General features: G+C 53.4%; 2 protein-coding genes across 2 annotated transcripts; one reads left to right on the forward strand and one right to left on the reverse strand.

The window, feature by feature from the left end:
* The first annotated feature begins 1317 nt into the window (after positions 1-1317).
* LOC134338949 (EKC/KEOPS complex subunit LAGE3) lies at positions 1318-4398 on the forward strand. Its single transcript, XM_063035173.1, has 3 exons — positions 1318-1424; positions 2671-2799; positions 4122-4398. The coding sequence occupies exons 1-3, from the start codon at positions 1375-1377 to the stop codon at positions 4234-4236; spliced, it is 294 nt and encodes a 97-aa protein (XP_062891243.1). The 5' UTR covers positions 1318-1374; the 3' UTR covers positions 4237-4398.
* Positions 4399-4534: 136 nt separating this feature from the next.
* LOC134338947 (ras-related protein Rab-7a-like) lies at positions 4535-15717 on the reverse strand. Its single transcript, XM_063035170.1, has 5 exons — positions 15633-15717; positions 14146-14209; positions 12997-13123; positions 12178-12525; positions 4535-6626 (listed from the first exon to the last, which is right to left on the reverse strand). Exons 2-5 carry the CDS (start codon positions 14196-14198, stop codon positions 6531-6533), a joined length of 624 nt encoding a protein of 207 aa, XP_062891240.1. The 5' UTR covers positions 14199-14209; positions 15633-15717; the 3' UTR covers positions 4535-6530.
* Positions 15718-17253: the final 1536 nt, after the last annotated feature.

Here is a 17253-nt window from a genome sequence, read left to right on the forward strand (position 1 = left end):
AGAGAGAGACATCAGATGATAGGTGAAACTGAGAGAGGCAGGAATGATTGGTGAATGAGATACAGGGCTGAAGAAGGGGAGGAGGGAGTCGGATAGGAGAGGGCAGAAGGCAATGGAAGAGAGAAAAGAGTGGAGCACCAGAGGGAGGCAATTGGCTGGTGCGAGAGGGAAAGGGGGATGGGGAATGGTGAAAGGGGGGTGCATTACCATAAGGGGGCAGGGGCTGGTTGGGGGCATGACATCAGGTTGGAGGTTACCCAGGCAGAATGCAAGGTATTTCTCCAACCTGAGTGTGCCCTTATCGCGACAGTATAGGAGGCCATGGACTGACATATCAGAATGGAAATGGAAAGCGGAATTAAAGTGGGTGGCCACTGGGGAATACCACTTTGTCTGGCGGTCGGAGCGTAGGTGAGGAGCTGCTTCACCTGTGAATCTGTTGGGGTTATATACTGTACTATACCCAGTGCTCCCAGTGTGGCCTCCTGTATATCGGTGAGACCTGGCAGTGCTGGGGGAATTCAGTGCCACTGTCCCTGTTCTTTTCTGCAAGTGAGGGTTCAAAATGTTATGTGTAGGGGGACTTTGGTTGTTACTGTGGCTGTTTTTTTTACTGCGGACGAGGGGGAATTTTGGGGTCTGTGAGTTTTGTTTCTTTTCTTTTTCGTGCCGGTTGGGGTGGGGGGAGTTGATGTGTTTTCTTTCATCAACACCCATGGTCTTCCGGTATTTAATGGCTATCTGGAGTAGACAAATATTAAAGTCGTATCATACATGCACACTTTGACAATAAAAATTAACCTTTGAACCCTCCCCGCCATCAAGGACATCTTCGAGAGGGCGGGATTCATCATTAAAAACGGGAGGGGATTTACAGGAACCTGAAAATCCACAATCATTCAGGAAGTGCCTCCGCCACCACATTTTTTATTGTTCCATAAACGCGACCTCACTATTTTTGTTACACAATATTTATTGATTTTGTAATTCATTGTAATTTTATGACATTGGCAGAGTAGCGTTGCCAGAAAGCAACAAATGTCACGACAGCTATAATGCGGTGATAATAAGACAAATGACGAAGGTAGGCTTATACTAGGTCAATACCCAGCATTGAATTTCTCTGTGTCAACAAGTCACGTCGCAATTTCACGCGGGGCGGCCTGGGGAAGAGGGCGGGGCCACGAGCAGCTGAAGCCCCACCCACCCCACACAGCTTTGCAAAGTACTTGGCTTCTTCCTGCAGTCCGCCCCTCCTCTCCGTAGTGGCAGGTCCCAACAACACCCCTCCCCCTCCGCTCATTGGTATCTCCCGCCTTCCCACCCCCCCCACCGCTTCTACTCAGTGGTTGCGCCTGCGCTTCCAACACAAACATGGCGGCGGGAGAGGAGGCGGTTGCCAACGGCGACAACCGGCTGCACTTGTATCCTTTGATTGATGGACTTCGACCGGGTGCGCCGGGACGACGGAGGAGATGAAGTAGCTGAGGGGTACGGCGGGGTAAAGGCCGATCCACCCCGCCGGGAAAACAGACGGTAGACACCAGTATGGTGGGAGCCGCTCCGTCTTTCGTGAAGTACGCATTCGCTAAGCGTGGAGGCTCCTGGGGAATGTAGTCGTGTGCTATACATCCCCCTGTGGCGCATGCGCCTACCCTTTTGAGGACCAGATGAAAGATTTCATTTCTGCGCGCACGTTGCCGCGGAAGCTCCTGGGGAATGCAGTCTAAAGCTTATTGCTAACAGGGCATGCGCTCCGTTGCGAAGGCTCTTGGGTGAATGAGCGCCTTGTGAGTGCTGCAGCCTGCTGGGAGTTGTAGTCTCTACAATGTTGCAAGGGTCTCGATGATTTCTGTACGTTAAACCAGAGATGCCCAGTAATCCTTCAAAATTGCCTTTCATTTCTTTGTCAGATCCAACAAGGCCAGTTTATGTTCCCCATCCCTAATTGCCCTCAAAAAAATGGGGGGTGGTCATGCCACACCCTTGAATCTCCACAGTCTGTTGAAGGGGGCTGCAGGGTTTAGACCCTGTGACGGTGGTCGTGATCAAATAGCAGAGCAGACTCGATGGGCCGAATGGCCTAATTCTCTCATACTTTACGGTCTCATAGATTTGGGACAGCAGGCTGATGGGAGCGTGGAGATTATGGGTAACGGTGGTCCCTGCTACCCCTCGCTGGAGAGGCACTGCAGTTGGAAGGAGATATAGTGAAAGTTGCCCGAGCGAGAAAACGATGTGAACTCTGCGGACACACACTGCCCACCAGTGGTGGGGAGAGATGTCCAGGGGCATGGATAGGATGCCAAACAAGTGGGCTGGATGGTGTTGGCCTTCTCTACAGTTGTTGGACCTCAGCAGGTGGGGATTGTCCTATCACACTCCTGAGCCGTAGAGCAGGGAGAAGGTAATGTGGCGGATGCAGAGTGCATGGACTAACTCCAGCCAGGGAAGTTAACATCACACTTGTGACCCGTGGGAAGGCCCGGGAGGTGAGTCACCTACATGAGGACACCTCCCCCTCCGCAGCCATCCTGCTTTTACAGTGGCATGGAGGTTCCAGTCAGCTTCAGAGAGGCACGGGGTACGTGCGCGTGGGGTGGTTGGCACAGGAACAGGGCCCCGTTTCCCTCGCCATTTCTGTTATCACTCCTTAGCGAGGGGCCGCAGTAATCTGACTGTCCCTTTCCCATCGGCGAGGGAGGCACAGATCGCCTTGGGATCCCTCAGCCCGGACGCCGAGCCCAGGAAAGGAGGAATCAGCAAAACTTTAACCGTACAAGGCTGCACACTTCAGGGGTGAGTGCGTGGAGTGGTATCTTTCTATTTCCTCCCATGCCCCATCCCACCACACCACCAATTTATTTATTTCTTTACAATCCGTGTTTCACACGCGTTCCTTGTCCGTCCCTATCTGCCCCTTAAGAAACGTGCAAGACTCCAGTTCGGAGCCAGGATGTGCAGTATGGGGCTGCTGGAGGACCTTCTCTAGGGCCCTCAATGCCGGGGTCATACAGGCACTTCTTGGTTGCTTGTCCCCCTCCCTCACTTTGAAAGTTCAAAGTAACTTTATTATCAAAGCACATATATACGTCAGCATCTGCAACCCTGAGATTCATTATCTTGCGGGCGTACTCAACAAATCTACAGAATAGCAGCCACCACAGAATCGATGAAAGGCCGCCGAATTGCGTTTTCAACCAGTGAGCAGAAGACAAGCCTAGTTTTAGCCCCCCCACCACCACCACCCCTAACTTACTGACTGCCCGTTACGCCACTGGTCTTTAATGCAGCAGTGAGGGTCCTCTGTCTCTGGCAGTGTTCTTCATCGTGTCAATAGCTTCAGCTGGGTTTTCGCTACTGTCCGTCATGCAAATCCCAGGTGGAGGCTCAGGAATAGTCACATTCAGATGTAGAAGGATTCTTCACTGCTTGATCCGTAACTGTTCTGTTTGACCAGTCAGGGTTGTTAGCCCTGAGCTGAACCTCCGAACCCAGAGGACCACACTTAGCCTGACCTCTACCCTTTGACCTGCTTGGCATGGGTGACCCTACCGGGAGCCAAAGCACAAAGCCCTGACTCCAGCCGACCTGGCTCTCCGGGTCATTGAGCCTCCAAACCCTACGACGAGGTTGGGGTCCTCTTGGAGGGAGCGAGGAGGAGGGCAAGAGTAAAGGTGGGGCAGTGGGCAAGCCCACCTCCATCGGGTTTCGGTGAATGTGCAGAGCCAGCTGAGGGCTTTAAAGGCACCAGAGAGATGAGAACTGCCGCCAGTGACTCGCAAAACTCGTGAAAAGGCAGGGATGGGCGGCTCGGGTGTCGTGATGCTTTGGAGCACCCACCCTTCCACACTCCCACCCTTTCTAGTGAGCTCAGCCACCAGATTTTTGCCCCCACACACTCAGTGGGGGGGGTGACAATAATGCCTCCCTCCTTGCTTCATGTCAACCCCCCCGCCCACTCTCCCCATCATCTCTCTCCGCCATCTCTTGCCACCGTCTTCCCCCACTCTCTCTCTCTCCCCCCCCCATTTCCCACCCACTCCCTCCCTCACCCACGCCAAACACCTCGCTGCCTGCCGCATCTCACCCACCCTCCCCTCTCTCTCCTCTCTCCACAGCCACTGGGAGGCAGAGGAGGCCCGAATCCTCCGGGTGTCCGTCAGCTCCTTCCTGGACCACCTCACCCTGGTGCTGGAGACCATGGACAGATTCGGGCCGGCCGGCTCGAGCTAGGGGTGGGGTGCTGCGGGCCACCAGTCCAGCGGTGGCCAGCTCCCAGGGGTGCTGTCAGTGGGTGATTCGGGACGTGTGTGTGCGCGCGGCTGCCTCCCAAGCTGGAAGTGCAGACTGATCTGCGGAGACGGCGGGGACTGGGCGGACTGCGGGAATAAACGGCAGAGTGTCGACGGCCGTGGTTCCTGTTTCTTACCGTTGGGGTGGGGGGGTGGGCAGGGACAGGCACTGGCACTGGTACAGTTCACTTTTCTTTACTGATTTATTGAGATACATCACAGAGTCGCCACCCCCCCCCCCGGCCCTTCCAGTCGTGCCGCCCAATTTAACAGCACCCTTATCACCATGACCAACTAACCTGCCAACCGGTACGCCTTTGGACTGTGGGAGGAAACCAGAGCACCCGGAGGAAACCCGCGCGGTCCGTGGGGGAGGAGGTAGAAACTCCTCCCCGAGGGGACGCCGGAATTGAACTCCGAACCCCCGCGATGTGATCGCGCCGTGCTAACCCTTTATGCTCCGCGGACCCTCCTGACAAACCTATCCCGCGCACGCGCACACACACACACTTCAGTCGCTGCTCCTGCACGGGAGGCGACTGTACCGTCTGCAGTCCAAATCCGGACGTCGGCAGCGGGACCCGGGACCAAGTGTCCGGGGAAGTTTTCAACTCCCCACTGGAGGGATCTGCTCTGCCTCAGCCAGAGGGGCTCGGGTAAACCGGTGGGGGGGGGGTCAATATGGGAGCAGTACACAGAGGGACATGTGGCGAGGGTGGGAACAGACACGCAGAAACACAAGAGAAGACGGGCACTATCTTGGGTCGAGGAACCCATTTCCGTGCCGCGCCACCCCAGCACAACGAAACCTCTGAGGACCGAGGAGTGTTTGACGGGGACGGGGAGTTCGACTCCAGCCCCCAACACCCACCCCAGGGTGGAGGGGCGAGTGCCGACTGACACCAGACTCAAGAGTGGGGGAGGACCATTCCAGAAGGAACCTCAGATCAGTTTTTATTAACCTGCTGTCCGTTCCGGTCCACCTTCAGTGGCAGCGGGCGTGGGTAACTGGAAACTGTGGAGTTCGGGGACTCTGGCCTGGGAGAAAGTTGTGGGGGGAGCAATACAGAAAGGGAAAAGTCAGAAATCTGTAAACATCACCCCACCCTCCACACCAACCCCTCCCAAAGAACACAAACACTAAAGGCGGCCGATAGGCGAAGCAGATGGGGAGGAGAGCCGGACAGGGCTGGTGGGGAGACCCCAGCCTTTACCTGGGAGGCGGGGGGCAGGGCGTCCCCACTTGTTGCTTCCACCGACCTCACACAAACTACGGTGTGGCCTCCCTCTGCACCCGTCCCGCAATCTGGGACAGGAGGGCAGGGATTTGGGGGAGATCACTGTCCAACCATTCCTGATCATCCTCTCCTGCCCCCTCTCAAACCCCATTCCCAGAAAGGGGACAGGATTGGGGTATGACTACCTTCTCCACTGCCCAGCGCCAGAGGGTTCTGGCCCCTCCCTCCACCCAGGTGACAGCCCTTCCCCTCCTCTTCCTGCGGCAGGGTCACTGATGCCCATCCCTAACTCTCCCTTGCCTGCTGCCCAGCCCAGAGGTCATGAGGCCTTCCCTTGTCCCGGGACAGTTGCGAAGGTGACACAGGCTGGAGATGGCCCCTGAATCCTCTTCTGGGCCGGGGAGTGGTGTCACTGGCGCCCAGTTCTCTTTCTACTCTGTCTGCTACCCAGCCCGGTAGGGTCAGACCACTCCCTTGCCTGGGACGGGGTGAGAGAGTCACAAAAGATGGAGACAGCACCCCCCCCACCCTCTCCTGTGGGCCAGGGGGTGGGAGTGTCACTGGGCTCCAACCTCTCTCTGTCTGCCTTGTCTACTATCCAGCCCAGAGGAGACGGATTCCTGCCTCGTCCTGAGATGGTGACGCTGGTTGGAGACAGCCCCCTCCCTCTCCTATCCTGGGCCAGGGAGGTCACTGAGGGCTTGACGGGACAAACCAGCTTGGGGTCAGGGGTCCCGCCGTTCAGTTTCCCCATTTCACGTGGGGTACATGCTTGGTTTAACAAATAATCCAGGTGGAAAGAGTTTCTCGGGAGCAGGACTCAGCCCCACCCAGATGGCAGGGAGTTGGCCCCACACCAGAGGGAGGCGGCGGCCGGGAGGGTTACTAGAGTGAAGGTGAGCATTCCTCTTCCTGAACGAGGTGAGGGGGTGCACAGAGTGCGGTAAATAACCGGATCTCACCGCTTAGCCCCCACCATCCCCCTCCCCTCCGATGGTCAGCACTGGCAGCTGTCTGCATCCGCTGCCGCCCTGTCGGCCTGGTCCAGCCGAATCTGATCGGGGACATCACTGTAGAGATCAATCTCAGACTCCTGTGGGGTGAGGGGAGAGAGAGAGACCATCACTCAATGCGTCCAGTCCAGCCCAGCCCAGCCAAGGGACAGGAGATCGCACCCAACCCCACCCCCCCACCCAGACAATCTTCCTACACGCAGCAAACCGCTGAACCCCACAGGGATTTGAGCCGCACTCCAACGCCTGCAGGAGGCCAGCGGGCCGGGCAGACTCTGCGGAGGGACATGGAGAGGCAAAGGCTTTTCTCCTGGACTGGAAAGGAAGAGGGAGGTGAGGGGAAGGAGTGGAGACTGATAGCGCCAAGTGAGGGGTCAGGGTAGTGAGCAGATAGGGGTAGGGGAGATGTGGGTATAATATCTGAGCTGAAGATGACAGAGGAAGGTGGAACGTGAAATAAAGTTGCGGGGGGGTGGGGGAGGGTTGTGGAATTCATGGAAACCCAAGTGAATATTGAAAGGCCTGAATGGAGTGGACACGGAGAGGATGTTTCCTATAGTGGGGGAGTCGAGGATCAGAGGACACACCCTCAGAACAGGACGTAGCATTATTAATCAGGGACCCCCGCCCACCACACAGGATGTGCTCTCATCTCACTGTTGCCATCGGGAAGAAGGTACAGGAGCCTCAGGACTCACACCACCCGGTTCCAGAACAGTTATTACCCCTCAACCATCAGACTCCTAAACCAGAGAGGGTAATTTCACTAGCCCCAACACTGAACTGTTTCCACAACCTATGGACTCACCTTCAAGGACTTGTCATCTGAAGTCCTCGATTTGTTTTGCTTATTTGTTTATTATTATTTCTTTTGTATTTCCACAGTTTATTGTCTTTTGTACACTAGTTGTCCAAAGTAAAATTTATCATAATACCTATATGTCACTTGAGATTCATTTTCCTGTGGGCATACTCTGCAAATCTATAGAGTAGTAACTATAACAGGATCAATGAAAGATCAACCAGAGTGCAGAAGGCAACTAACTATGCAAATGCAAATATAAATAAATACGAATAGATAATTGTGGTTCTGCGGAATGCTCTGCCTCAGAAGGCAGTGGAGGCCAATTCTCTGGATTCTTTCAAAAAAGAGTTAGACAGAGCTCTTAAAGATAGCGGAGTGAAGGGATATGGGGAGAGGGCAGGAAAAGGGTACTGATTGTGGTTGATCAGCTGTGATCACAGTGAATGGTAGTGCTGGCTCGAGGGGCTGAATGGCCTACTCCTGCACCTATTGTCTATAATGAGAACATCTGATAATGAGCTAAAGCGTCCTTAAAGTGAGAATCATTGGTTGTGGGAACATCTCAATCGATGGATGACTACACTTATTCCCTTTGTTCAAGAGCCTTTTGGTTGAGGGGTAGTAGCTGTTACTGAATCTAGTGTTGTGAGTCTGGAGGGCTCTTGCACCTTCTACCTGATGGCAGCAGCAAGAGCTTGGTCTGAATGGTGGGGATCTCTGATGATGGATGCTGCTTTCCTACGACAGCGTTTCATGTAGATGTGCTCAGTAGTTGAAAGGCTTTACCCATGATGTGTGTGATGTCTGCCCTGTTCGATGTGGCCTTTGATTGTGTTATGGTTATTGGAATTATTGAGTATGCCTGCAAGAAAACAAATTTCAGGGTAGTATATGGTGACGTACATGTACTTCGGATGTTTTTAGCCAGAGGGTGGTGAGTCTGTGGAATTCGTTGCCACAGGCAGATGTGGAGGACAAGCCATTGGGTATATTTAGAGTGGAGGTTGATAGGTTCTTGATCAGTTGGAGGTCAAATGTTATGGGGATAATAACGCTGCCATAAAGGAATGGCGGAGCAGACTTAATGGGCCAAAAGGTCTAATTCTGTTCAATGTCTTATGGTCTAAAGCAGTGGTCCCCAACCTCTGGGCCACAGACTGATACCAGGAAGCGTGCAGTGGTGCGTAGCCCAGGCGCACCCAGCACATCTTTAAGAAAAAAGCCGAAATAAACAAGCTAATTAATTAGGTGCCATCCAGAAGCCAGTCTTCATTAGAGGAACTGAGGTGGAGAAAGTCAATAAATTCTTCGGCATTAAGGATCGACGTTTCTCTCTGTCAAAAGTGTCAGAGGATCTGTCTTGGGACCAGCACGTAACTGTCATCACAAAGAAAGCACGGCAATGCCTGTACTTTATTAGAAGTTTGTGCAGATTCAACATGTCACCTCGGTCCTGACAGCCCTGTCTTTTCAGCCCGTCTGGGCTGGAGTTTAAATTGACCAAACAATGGAACAGCTTAAGGCTCCATCACCCTGGAAAGAGGAGAGAACATCGCATAGAGCAAGTGAAATCGGCAATCGCCTCTGATCTGGGCAGCACCTAATTAACTAGCTTGTTTATTTCGACTTTTTTCTTAAAGATGTGCTGGGTGCACTCTGGCTACCGCTGCACCCCTGCATGCTTCGCAGCCCGGAGGTTGGGGACCACCGGTCTAAAGGAGGTGGGGAGGAGAGAGGAACCAGGGTGAGGAGAGTATGTGTGTGTGTGGGAGGAGTGTTGGGTGACGGACTGATCAAGAGGGTAAGGGAGCTGCTGGGGGCAGAGGTAGGTGGTGACCAGAAGTTAGGGAAGTCGATGTCTGTGCCATCAGGTTGGAGGTGGAACATGAGGTGCTGCTTCTCCAAACTGGGTGTGGCCCCAACGTGGCGATAGGGGAGGCCATGGATTGTCGTGTTGGAACGGGAAGTCAAATTGGAATGGGTGGCCACCTGGAGATCCGGCCTCTCGCAGTGGAATCAAAATGGGCCGTCACCGGGAAAACCCAAACACGAGGAAACCTGCAGATGCTGGAATTTCAAGCAACACACATAAAAGTTGCTGGTGAACGCAGCAGGCCAGGCAGCATCTCTTGATCCGAGACCCTTTGTCAGGACTAACTGAAAGAAGAGCTAGTTTCCAAGAGGAGGAATTTTCTAGAATACCTACGAGCACCTTTTTTAAAGCAGCTCATGACTGAACCCCCGGGGGATCAGCTATTCTCGACTGGGCGTTATACAATGAACCAGAAAGGAGTTGAAAGCTTAAGGTAAAACAACCTTAGGGGCAGGTGATCACACTATAATTGAATTTACCCTGAAATTTGAGAAGAGCTAAAGACAGATGTATCAGTATTACAGTGGAGTAAAGGGAATGACAGAGGCATGAGAGAGGAGTTGGCCAGAATTGATTGGAAAAGAACGCTGGCAAGGCAGAAGGCGTAGCTGCAGTGGCTGGAATTTCCGGAAGCAATTGGGAAGGCACAGGATCTATACATCCCAAAGCGGAAGTATTCTAAAGGCAAGATAGCACAACGATGGCTAACAGAAGTCGTCGAAGCCAACATAAAACCCAAAGACAGGGCATATGGTAAAGAAAAAAAAGTTAGAGGATTAGGAAGATTTTAAAAACCAACAAAGGCAGTTAAGTCCTGACGAAGGGTCTCGGCCTGAAACATCGACTGCGCCTCTTCCTATAGATGCTGCTTGGCCTGCTGCGTTCACCAGCAACTTTGATGTATAAAGGCAGTTAAGAGTCATTAAGATAAAGATTCAATACAAAAGTAAGCTTGCCAACAATATTAAAGAGGGTGCCAAAAGTTTCTTGAAATACAGTGTAAAAAGAGAGACAAGAGTGAATATCAGACTGCTGGAAAACAATGCTGGGGAGGCAGTAACGGGGGACAAGGAAATGGCAGTTGAGCTGAATAAGTATTTGCATCAGTCTTCATTGTCGATTACACTAGCAGTATGGTGGAAGGTCCAGGTGTCGGGGGTTCATGAAGTGTGTGAAGTTACCATTACTAGAGAGAAGGTTCGTGCGACACTGAAAGGTCTGAAGGTAGATAAGTCACCTGGATGGGATGGTGTACACCTCAGGGTTCTGAAAGAGGTAGCTTAAGAGATTGTGGCGGCATTAGTAATAATCTTTCAAGAATCACTAGATCCTGGAATGGTTCTGGAAGACTGGAAAATTGCAAATGTCACTCCACTCTTCAAGAAGAGAGTGAGGCAGAAGAAAACAAATTATAGGACATTTAGTCTGAACTCAGCAGTTGGGAAGATGTTGGAATCAATTAGGGATGTGGTTTCAGGGTATTTGGGTGCACATGATAAAATGGGTTACAGTCAGCGTGGTTTCCTCAAGGGAAAATCTTGCCTGACAAATCTGTTGGAATTCTTTGAAGAAATAACAAGCAGGATAAATGAGGGAGAATCAGTTGATGCTGTGCACTTCAGAAAGCATTTGACAAGGTGCCACACATGAGGCTGCTTAACAGGCAACTGCAAAAGATTCTAACATGAATAAAGCAGTGGCTGATTAGCAGGAGGCAAAGAGAGGGAATAAAGGGAGCCTTTTCTGGTTGGCTGCTGGTGACTAGTGGTATTCCACTGGGGTCAGTGTTGGGACTGATTCTTTTTACATTATATGTCAATGATTTGGATGATGGAATTGATGGCTTTGTTGCAAAGTTTGCAGGTGATATGAAGATAGGTGGAGGGGGCGGGTTGTTTTGAGGAAGTAGCGAGGCTACGTTAGGATTTAGACAGATTAGGAGAATGGGCAAAGATATGGCAGATGGAATACAGTGTTGGGAAATGTATGGTCCTGCACTTTGGAGTTTACTATTTTCTAAATGGAGAGAGAATACAAAAAAACTGAGGTGCAAAGGGACTTGGGAGTCATGTACAGGATTCTCTGAAGGTTAATTTGCAGGTTGAGTCTGTGGTGAGGAAGACAAATGTGATGTTAGCATTCATTTCAAGAGAACCAGAATATAAAAATAAGGATGTAACGTTGAGACTTTATGAAGCACTGTGAGACCTCACTTGGAGTACTGTGAGCAGGTTTGGATCCTTTATCTTAGGAAGGATGTGCTGAAACTGGAGAGGGTTTCAAAGGAGATTCATCAAAATTATTCCAGGAGTGAAGGCTTGTCATATGAAGGGCAGTTGATAGCTCTGGGCTGTATTCTCTGGAATTTAGAAGGATGAGGGTGGCCCAATTGAAACCTATTGAATGGAGAAAGGCCTTGATAGAGTGGATATGTAAAGGATGTTTCCTATGGAGGGAGAGTCAAAGAGGACACCAGCTCAGAATAGAGGGGTGTCCTGTTAGAACAGAGATGAGGAGGTATTCCTTCAGCCAGAGAATGGTGAATCTATTGAATTTGTCATCATGAGGAGCTGTGGAGGCCGAGTCTTTATGTATATTTAAGGAAAAGGCTGACAGATTTTTGATTGGTCAGGGCATGAAGGATACAGGGTGAAGCCAAGAGAATGGGGCTGAGAGGAAAATTGGATCAGCCATGATGAGATGGTGGAGCAGACTTGATGGACTGAATCCTCAGATTCTGCTCCTATACCTTATGGTCTCACAGCCCTACCAGGACTGGAAAGAAAAGGGAAGAAGGTGGGGAAGGAGGACAGGCTGGGAGGTGATAGGTGGAGCCAGGTATGTGGGGGAAAGGGCAAGCTGAGAAGCTGAGAGGTGATGGGTGGAAAAGTTAAAGGGATAAAGAAGGCTGAACTCCCTCTCCAAAACCCTCCTGTAGTGCGTGCTCAGATACCTGCTTCAGAACGTTGAGGACAATGGTCTGGAAGGCCTGATCCACGTTGATGGCTTCCTTGGCGCTAGTCTCAAAGTAGGGGATGTTGTTTTTACTTTGGCACCAGACCAGCGCCTGCTTGCTGGGCACCAGACGAGCCTCCAGGTCGATCTTGTTGGCCAGGACAACAAAGGGGAAGTTCTTGGGGTCCCGCGGGCTGACCTGGATCAAGAACTCGTCCCACCAGCTGTCCAGCGCCTTGAAGGTGTTGGGTGCGGTGACATCGAACACCAGTACGCAGCAGTCGGCGCCGCGGTAGAAGGCCACGCCCAGGGATTGGAACCGTTCCTGGCCGGCCGTGTCCCAGATCTGTAGGATGGAGCATGATACAGTCACACCACAACTCTTAGGGTCAGGCACACCACACCGTCCCATCACACACTCCCAGGGTCAGGCACAGAGTGAAGCTCCCTCCACACCGTCCCATCACACACTCCCGGGGTCAGACACAGAGTGAAGTTCCCTCCACACCATCCCATCACCCACTCCCGGGGTCAGACACAGAGTAAAGCTCCCCCCTGCCCCACACCATCCCACCACACACTCCTGGGGTCAGACACAGAGTGAAGCTCCCCCCTGCCCCACACAATCCCACCACACACTCCTGGGGTCAGACACAGAGTGAAGCTCCCCCCTGCCCCACACCATCCCACCACACACTCCTGGGGTCAGACACAGTGAGGAGAGGTGTTGGGTATTGAGAAAGAACCGGGGAGCCAGAGAGAAGGAAAAAGAGCACCGAGGACAGGCAGCACCAAGTGATGGAGGAGAGGCATTCACCTGCATGGTGACCAGCCGGTCACCCAGCATCACTTCCTTGGTGAGGAAGTCGGCGCCGATACTCGCTTTGTACTGGTTACTGAACCTCTTGTTCACATACTGATTCATCAGCGAGGTCTTCCCCACCCTGGGGAGTGGAGAGGGGGAAGAAATGTCAGCACCAAATTGGCACCCCACCCCATCCACCCACCCCCTCCCGAACACCAGACCCCTGCCTCCCTCGGAGACAGCCCAAGATCCCCACCACCCATCTTCCCTCATCTCCCATCGGGCAGGATGTACAGGAGCCTTGAGTCCCGCACCTCCAGGCTCAGGGACAGTGACTTCCCTTCAACTGCACGTCCATCGCCGGCTCAGTCTGGCAGCTGCTCCGACCCCGGCCGCAGGAATCCGCAGACAGTTACGGATGCAGTCCGGCACCTCGCAGGAAGCAGCCTCCCCTCCGCGAACTCTAACCGCGCCATCTCACTGCCTCAGCAGAGCAGCCGGGTCATCAAAGAGATCACACAGCCCGGCCCCAGCAAGGACACAGATACGGAACAGTACAGGCCCTTCGGCCCACAAAGTCCTGCTGAGCCAAGTGAATTACTGATCAAATGGCCAACTAAACTGATCTCATCTGCCTACACAACATCCATATTCTTCCACGTTCGTCACAGCCAGACGTATCTGCCTCTACCACCGCGCCAGGCACCGACCATACTCTGTAAAAACTTTGCTCCTCACATCTCCCTCGGATCTACAGCCTCTCAACTTGAATGCATGCCCACACAACAGGAATTCTGCAGATGCTGGAAATTCAAGCAACACACATCAAAGTTGCTGGTGAATGCAGCAGGCCAGGCAGCATCTCTAGGAAGAGGTGCAGTCGACGTTTCAGGCCGAGACCCTTCGTCAGGACTATGCGGCAGAATGCATGCCCTCTGGTTTCGGATATTCTGACCCTGTGAAAAAGATACTGCCTGTCTACACTATGCCTCTCATAATCTTATAAACAAACCCCTGCCAGAGCTCCCCTCCAGCACTCCAAAGAAAACTCATGCCCTCTAATCCAGAGAGGAAGGGGCTATTCCCAACCCAACCCTGGTCTGCAGGACCACACACTCCCCAACTGCCACCATGTTTCCGAAGTTCTGACGTGCTGCTCACCCGGAGTCTCCCAGGATGATCACTTTCAATAATACCTTCTTCCGCAAGGCCATCGTGCCGTCAGCTGCAGAAGGGACAGGTATAGGCAGAGGGGTGAGTTCTTGCCCCGGGGACAGGGAACACGAGGTACCGACGCATGCACAAACCCTGGCTCGTCATTCACACACCCTCTCCACTGACCTCTTCCCCTTCTCCCACTAGCCCCAGCTCAACTGCTCCCATTCTCCTCCCACTTGGAGCTCTTGAACCGGGGGATGGGGGGTGTCCATGGGGGAGGAGATCCTGGGATCTGCATGGAAAGGGGGAGATCCTGGATCTCATCCCTTCCTTCTCCGCACTCTTCTCGAAAAACCCACCCACTTCACCACCCCTCTCCAACACCCAACTTCTCCTCCCATACTCTCACCTGTACTCTCTCCCTCCCCACCAACCCACATTGCCTCCCCTCACCCCCAGCCCCCCAAATTCCCTTGGGCAATGGCCTTCTCCCTCCCATCGGACATGGAACCCGGACACACACCTCAAGAACCTCAAGTCACAGCCCCAATAGCTTCCTCACCAGACACTCCAGACTCCCAAAAACCCCTCCTTTGCCTGCAAGCCCCAGGGCTCCCTCCTCTGCCAGGACATAACACCCTGCCCCTCACCACTTCACTACCGGCAAGACACTCCCCACACCACCTACACCACATATTCCCATCCCCAACCAGGACACTCCCCCCTCCCTCATCATCCACACTCCCCTCAGGAAGCTCTCCCCCCCCCCCGCCGCCTACTCCAGATTCCCCCCTGGGATGCTCCCCCACACCCCGGCCTACCCCACACACCCCCAAGGCACTCACCCCCCACCTACCCCACACTCCCCCCGCAGGATTCTCGCCTCCCACCTATCCCACATTGCCCCCGGGATGCTTCCCCCTCCACCACACTGCCCCGGGATTCTCCCTACCCCACACTGCAGTAGGGACACTCCCTCACCCACCTACCCCACACTCTTTCCGGATTCTCAACCCCTTCCCCCAGGACACTCCCTCCCCCTACCTATCCCACACTCCGCCTGGGAAGCTTCCCCGCCACCTATCCCACATTCTTCTCGAGATACTCTCCCCGCACTCCTCCTTCCCCACAGCCCCCCCCCACCCGGATGTTCCCTATCCGCACCTTCCCCCACTCACAACTACCACAAATCCCCCCCTCCCCACGTAACCCGGGATTCTCCATCCCCAACCGACCACACAGGACGCCCTCCCACCTCCCTCACATTTCCCCCGGGACGCTCCCCTCCCCACATTGTCCCCGGGACGCTACCCCACCCCACCTCCACCACACAGCTCGGGATTCCCCCTACCCCACACTCCATTCCCTCACCAACCTACCCCACTCTCCCCCTGGACGCTCCCTCCCTCAGCTACCCGACCCTCTTCCCGGGACGTCGTCCCCCTCCCCCTCACACCTAACCACATTCGCCCCGAGACTCTCCCACCTACCCCACAGTACCCCCGGGACGCTCCTTCCGAACCCGAGTGCCAGCTCCGCTGCAGCGAACGAGTTTCAGGTTCCGGTCACGGGCCGTAACATCATCGAGTAAGAAGCCGTGATTTGAGGACCGGGTAACTTTATGATGAATAATTTAGCGCCATGCTGAATATTAATGAGGATGGCCGTCCTCTCATTGGCCCGCGAGGTTTTGTGGATCCTTGCTGGGGAAACGAACCAATTTTCCGGGAAATTTGTAGAACTGAAGTATTTCCCCACACTTCAAATGTTCAGAGAAAAACAAGGGAGCGTCTCACTGTGGGAGGGGCTGTGAGTGGAGTTATCTCCGCATTGTGGGAAGGGCATTGAGGGATCTCTGCCTGGGGTGGGGGGTGGTGGGAGGCGGTGATGAAGGAGCTTTGCACTGAAGGAGAGGTGGTGAGGAATCTCCGCATTGTGTGAGGGGCGTTCTCCTCTGACCTCTCTGACTAACAGCACGCACAAACACCTTTTCCTACGCTACATCGACGGCTGTGTTGGTGCTGCTTCCAGCACCCGTGATGAACTCGTCAACTTCATCCACTTTACCTCCAGCTTCCACTCTGCCCTCAAATTCAGCAACGCACATGAAATTCCAGCATCTGCAGATTTCCTCGTGTTTGCGTTCTCAAGTTCACCAGGTCCATTTCGACATCTCCCTTCCCTTTTTCGATCTTAGTGTCTGTCTCCGGAGACAGCTTATCCACTGACGTCTATAAAAACCCGTGGACTCTCACAGCTATCTGGACTATACCTCGTCCCACCCTGCTACTTGTAAAATGCCATCCCCTTTTCTCAATTCCTCCGTCTCCGCCGCATCTGCTCTCAGAATGAGGCTTTTCATTCTAGAACGAAGGAGGTGTCCTCCTTTTTCAAAGAGGACATCTCCTTCAACGCTGCCCTCAAACGCATCTCTTCCATTTCACTCACGTCTGCTCTCACCCCATCCTCCAGCCACCCTACCAGGGATAGGGTTCCTCTTGTCCTCACCTACCACCCCACCAGCTTCCAGCACATAATTCTTCGAAACCTTCTCCACCTCCAACTGGATTCCACCGCCAAGCACGTCTTCCCCACCCCCACTTTCTGCTTTCCGCCGGGTCCGCTCCCTACGCGGCTCCCTTGTCCATTCGTAACTCTCCACTAATCTCCCTTCTGGCACTTATCCTTGCAAGTGGAACATGTGCTAAGCCTCCCCCATACACCTCCCTCACTACCATCAGGGTCCGAAACAGTCCTTCCAGGTGAGGCGACACTTCACCTGTGGGACTGTTGGGGTCATTCACTGTGTTCAGTGCTCCCAGTGTGGCCTCCTATGTCTTGGTGAGACCCGACGTAGATTGGGAGACCACTTCGCCGAGCAGCTACGCTCCATCCATCAGAACAAGCGGGATCTCCCAGTGGCCACCTATTTTAATTCAACTTCCCATTCCCATTCGGATATGTTCATCCACAGCCTCCTCCACTGTCGTGATGACTTAGGTTGAAGGAACAACGCCATATATTCCGTTTGGGTAGCATAAACACCGATTTTTCTAACTTCCGGTTATGCCCCCAACCACTCCCCACTCCCTTCACCATTTCCGATCTCCT

This window comes from Mobula hypostoma, chromosome 28 (assembly GCF_963921235.1).
Source record: "Mobula hypostoma chromosome 28, sMobHyp1.1, whole genome shotgun sequence".
NCBI classification, from domain to species: Eukaryota; Metazoa; Chordata; class Chondrichthyes; order Myliobatiformes; family Myliobatidae; genus Mobula; species Mobula hypostoma.

Coding starts and splice junctions, on each gene's coding strand:
- LOC134338949 (XM_063035173.1), top strand. CDS start 1,375: ATGGCGGCGGGAGAGGAGGCGGTTGCCAACGGCGACAACCGGCTGCAC. Junction 1,425..2,670: donor GGCGACAACCGGCTGCACTT/GTATCCTTTGAT, acceptor GAGGGGCCGCAG/TAATCTGACTGTCCCTTTCC. Junction 2,800..4,121: donor CAAGGCTGCACACTTCAGGG/GTGAGTGCGTGG, acceptor CTCTCTCCACAG/CCACTGGGAGGCAGAGGAGG.
- LOC134338947 (XM_063035170.1), bottom strand. CDS start 14,198: ATGGCCTTGCGGAAGAAGGTATTATTGAAAGTGATCATCCTGGGAGAC. Junction 13,124..14,145: donor ATCATCCTGGGAGACTCCGG/GTGAGCAGCACG, acceptor TCCACTCCCCAG/GGTGGGGAAGACCTCGCTGA. Junction 6,627..12,177: donor TCCTCAACGTTCTGAAGCAG/GTATCTGAGCAC, acceptor CTCACCCCACAG/GAGTCTGAGATTGATCTCTA.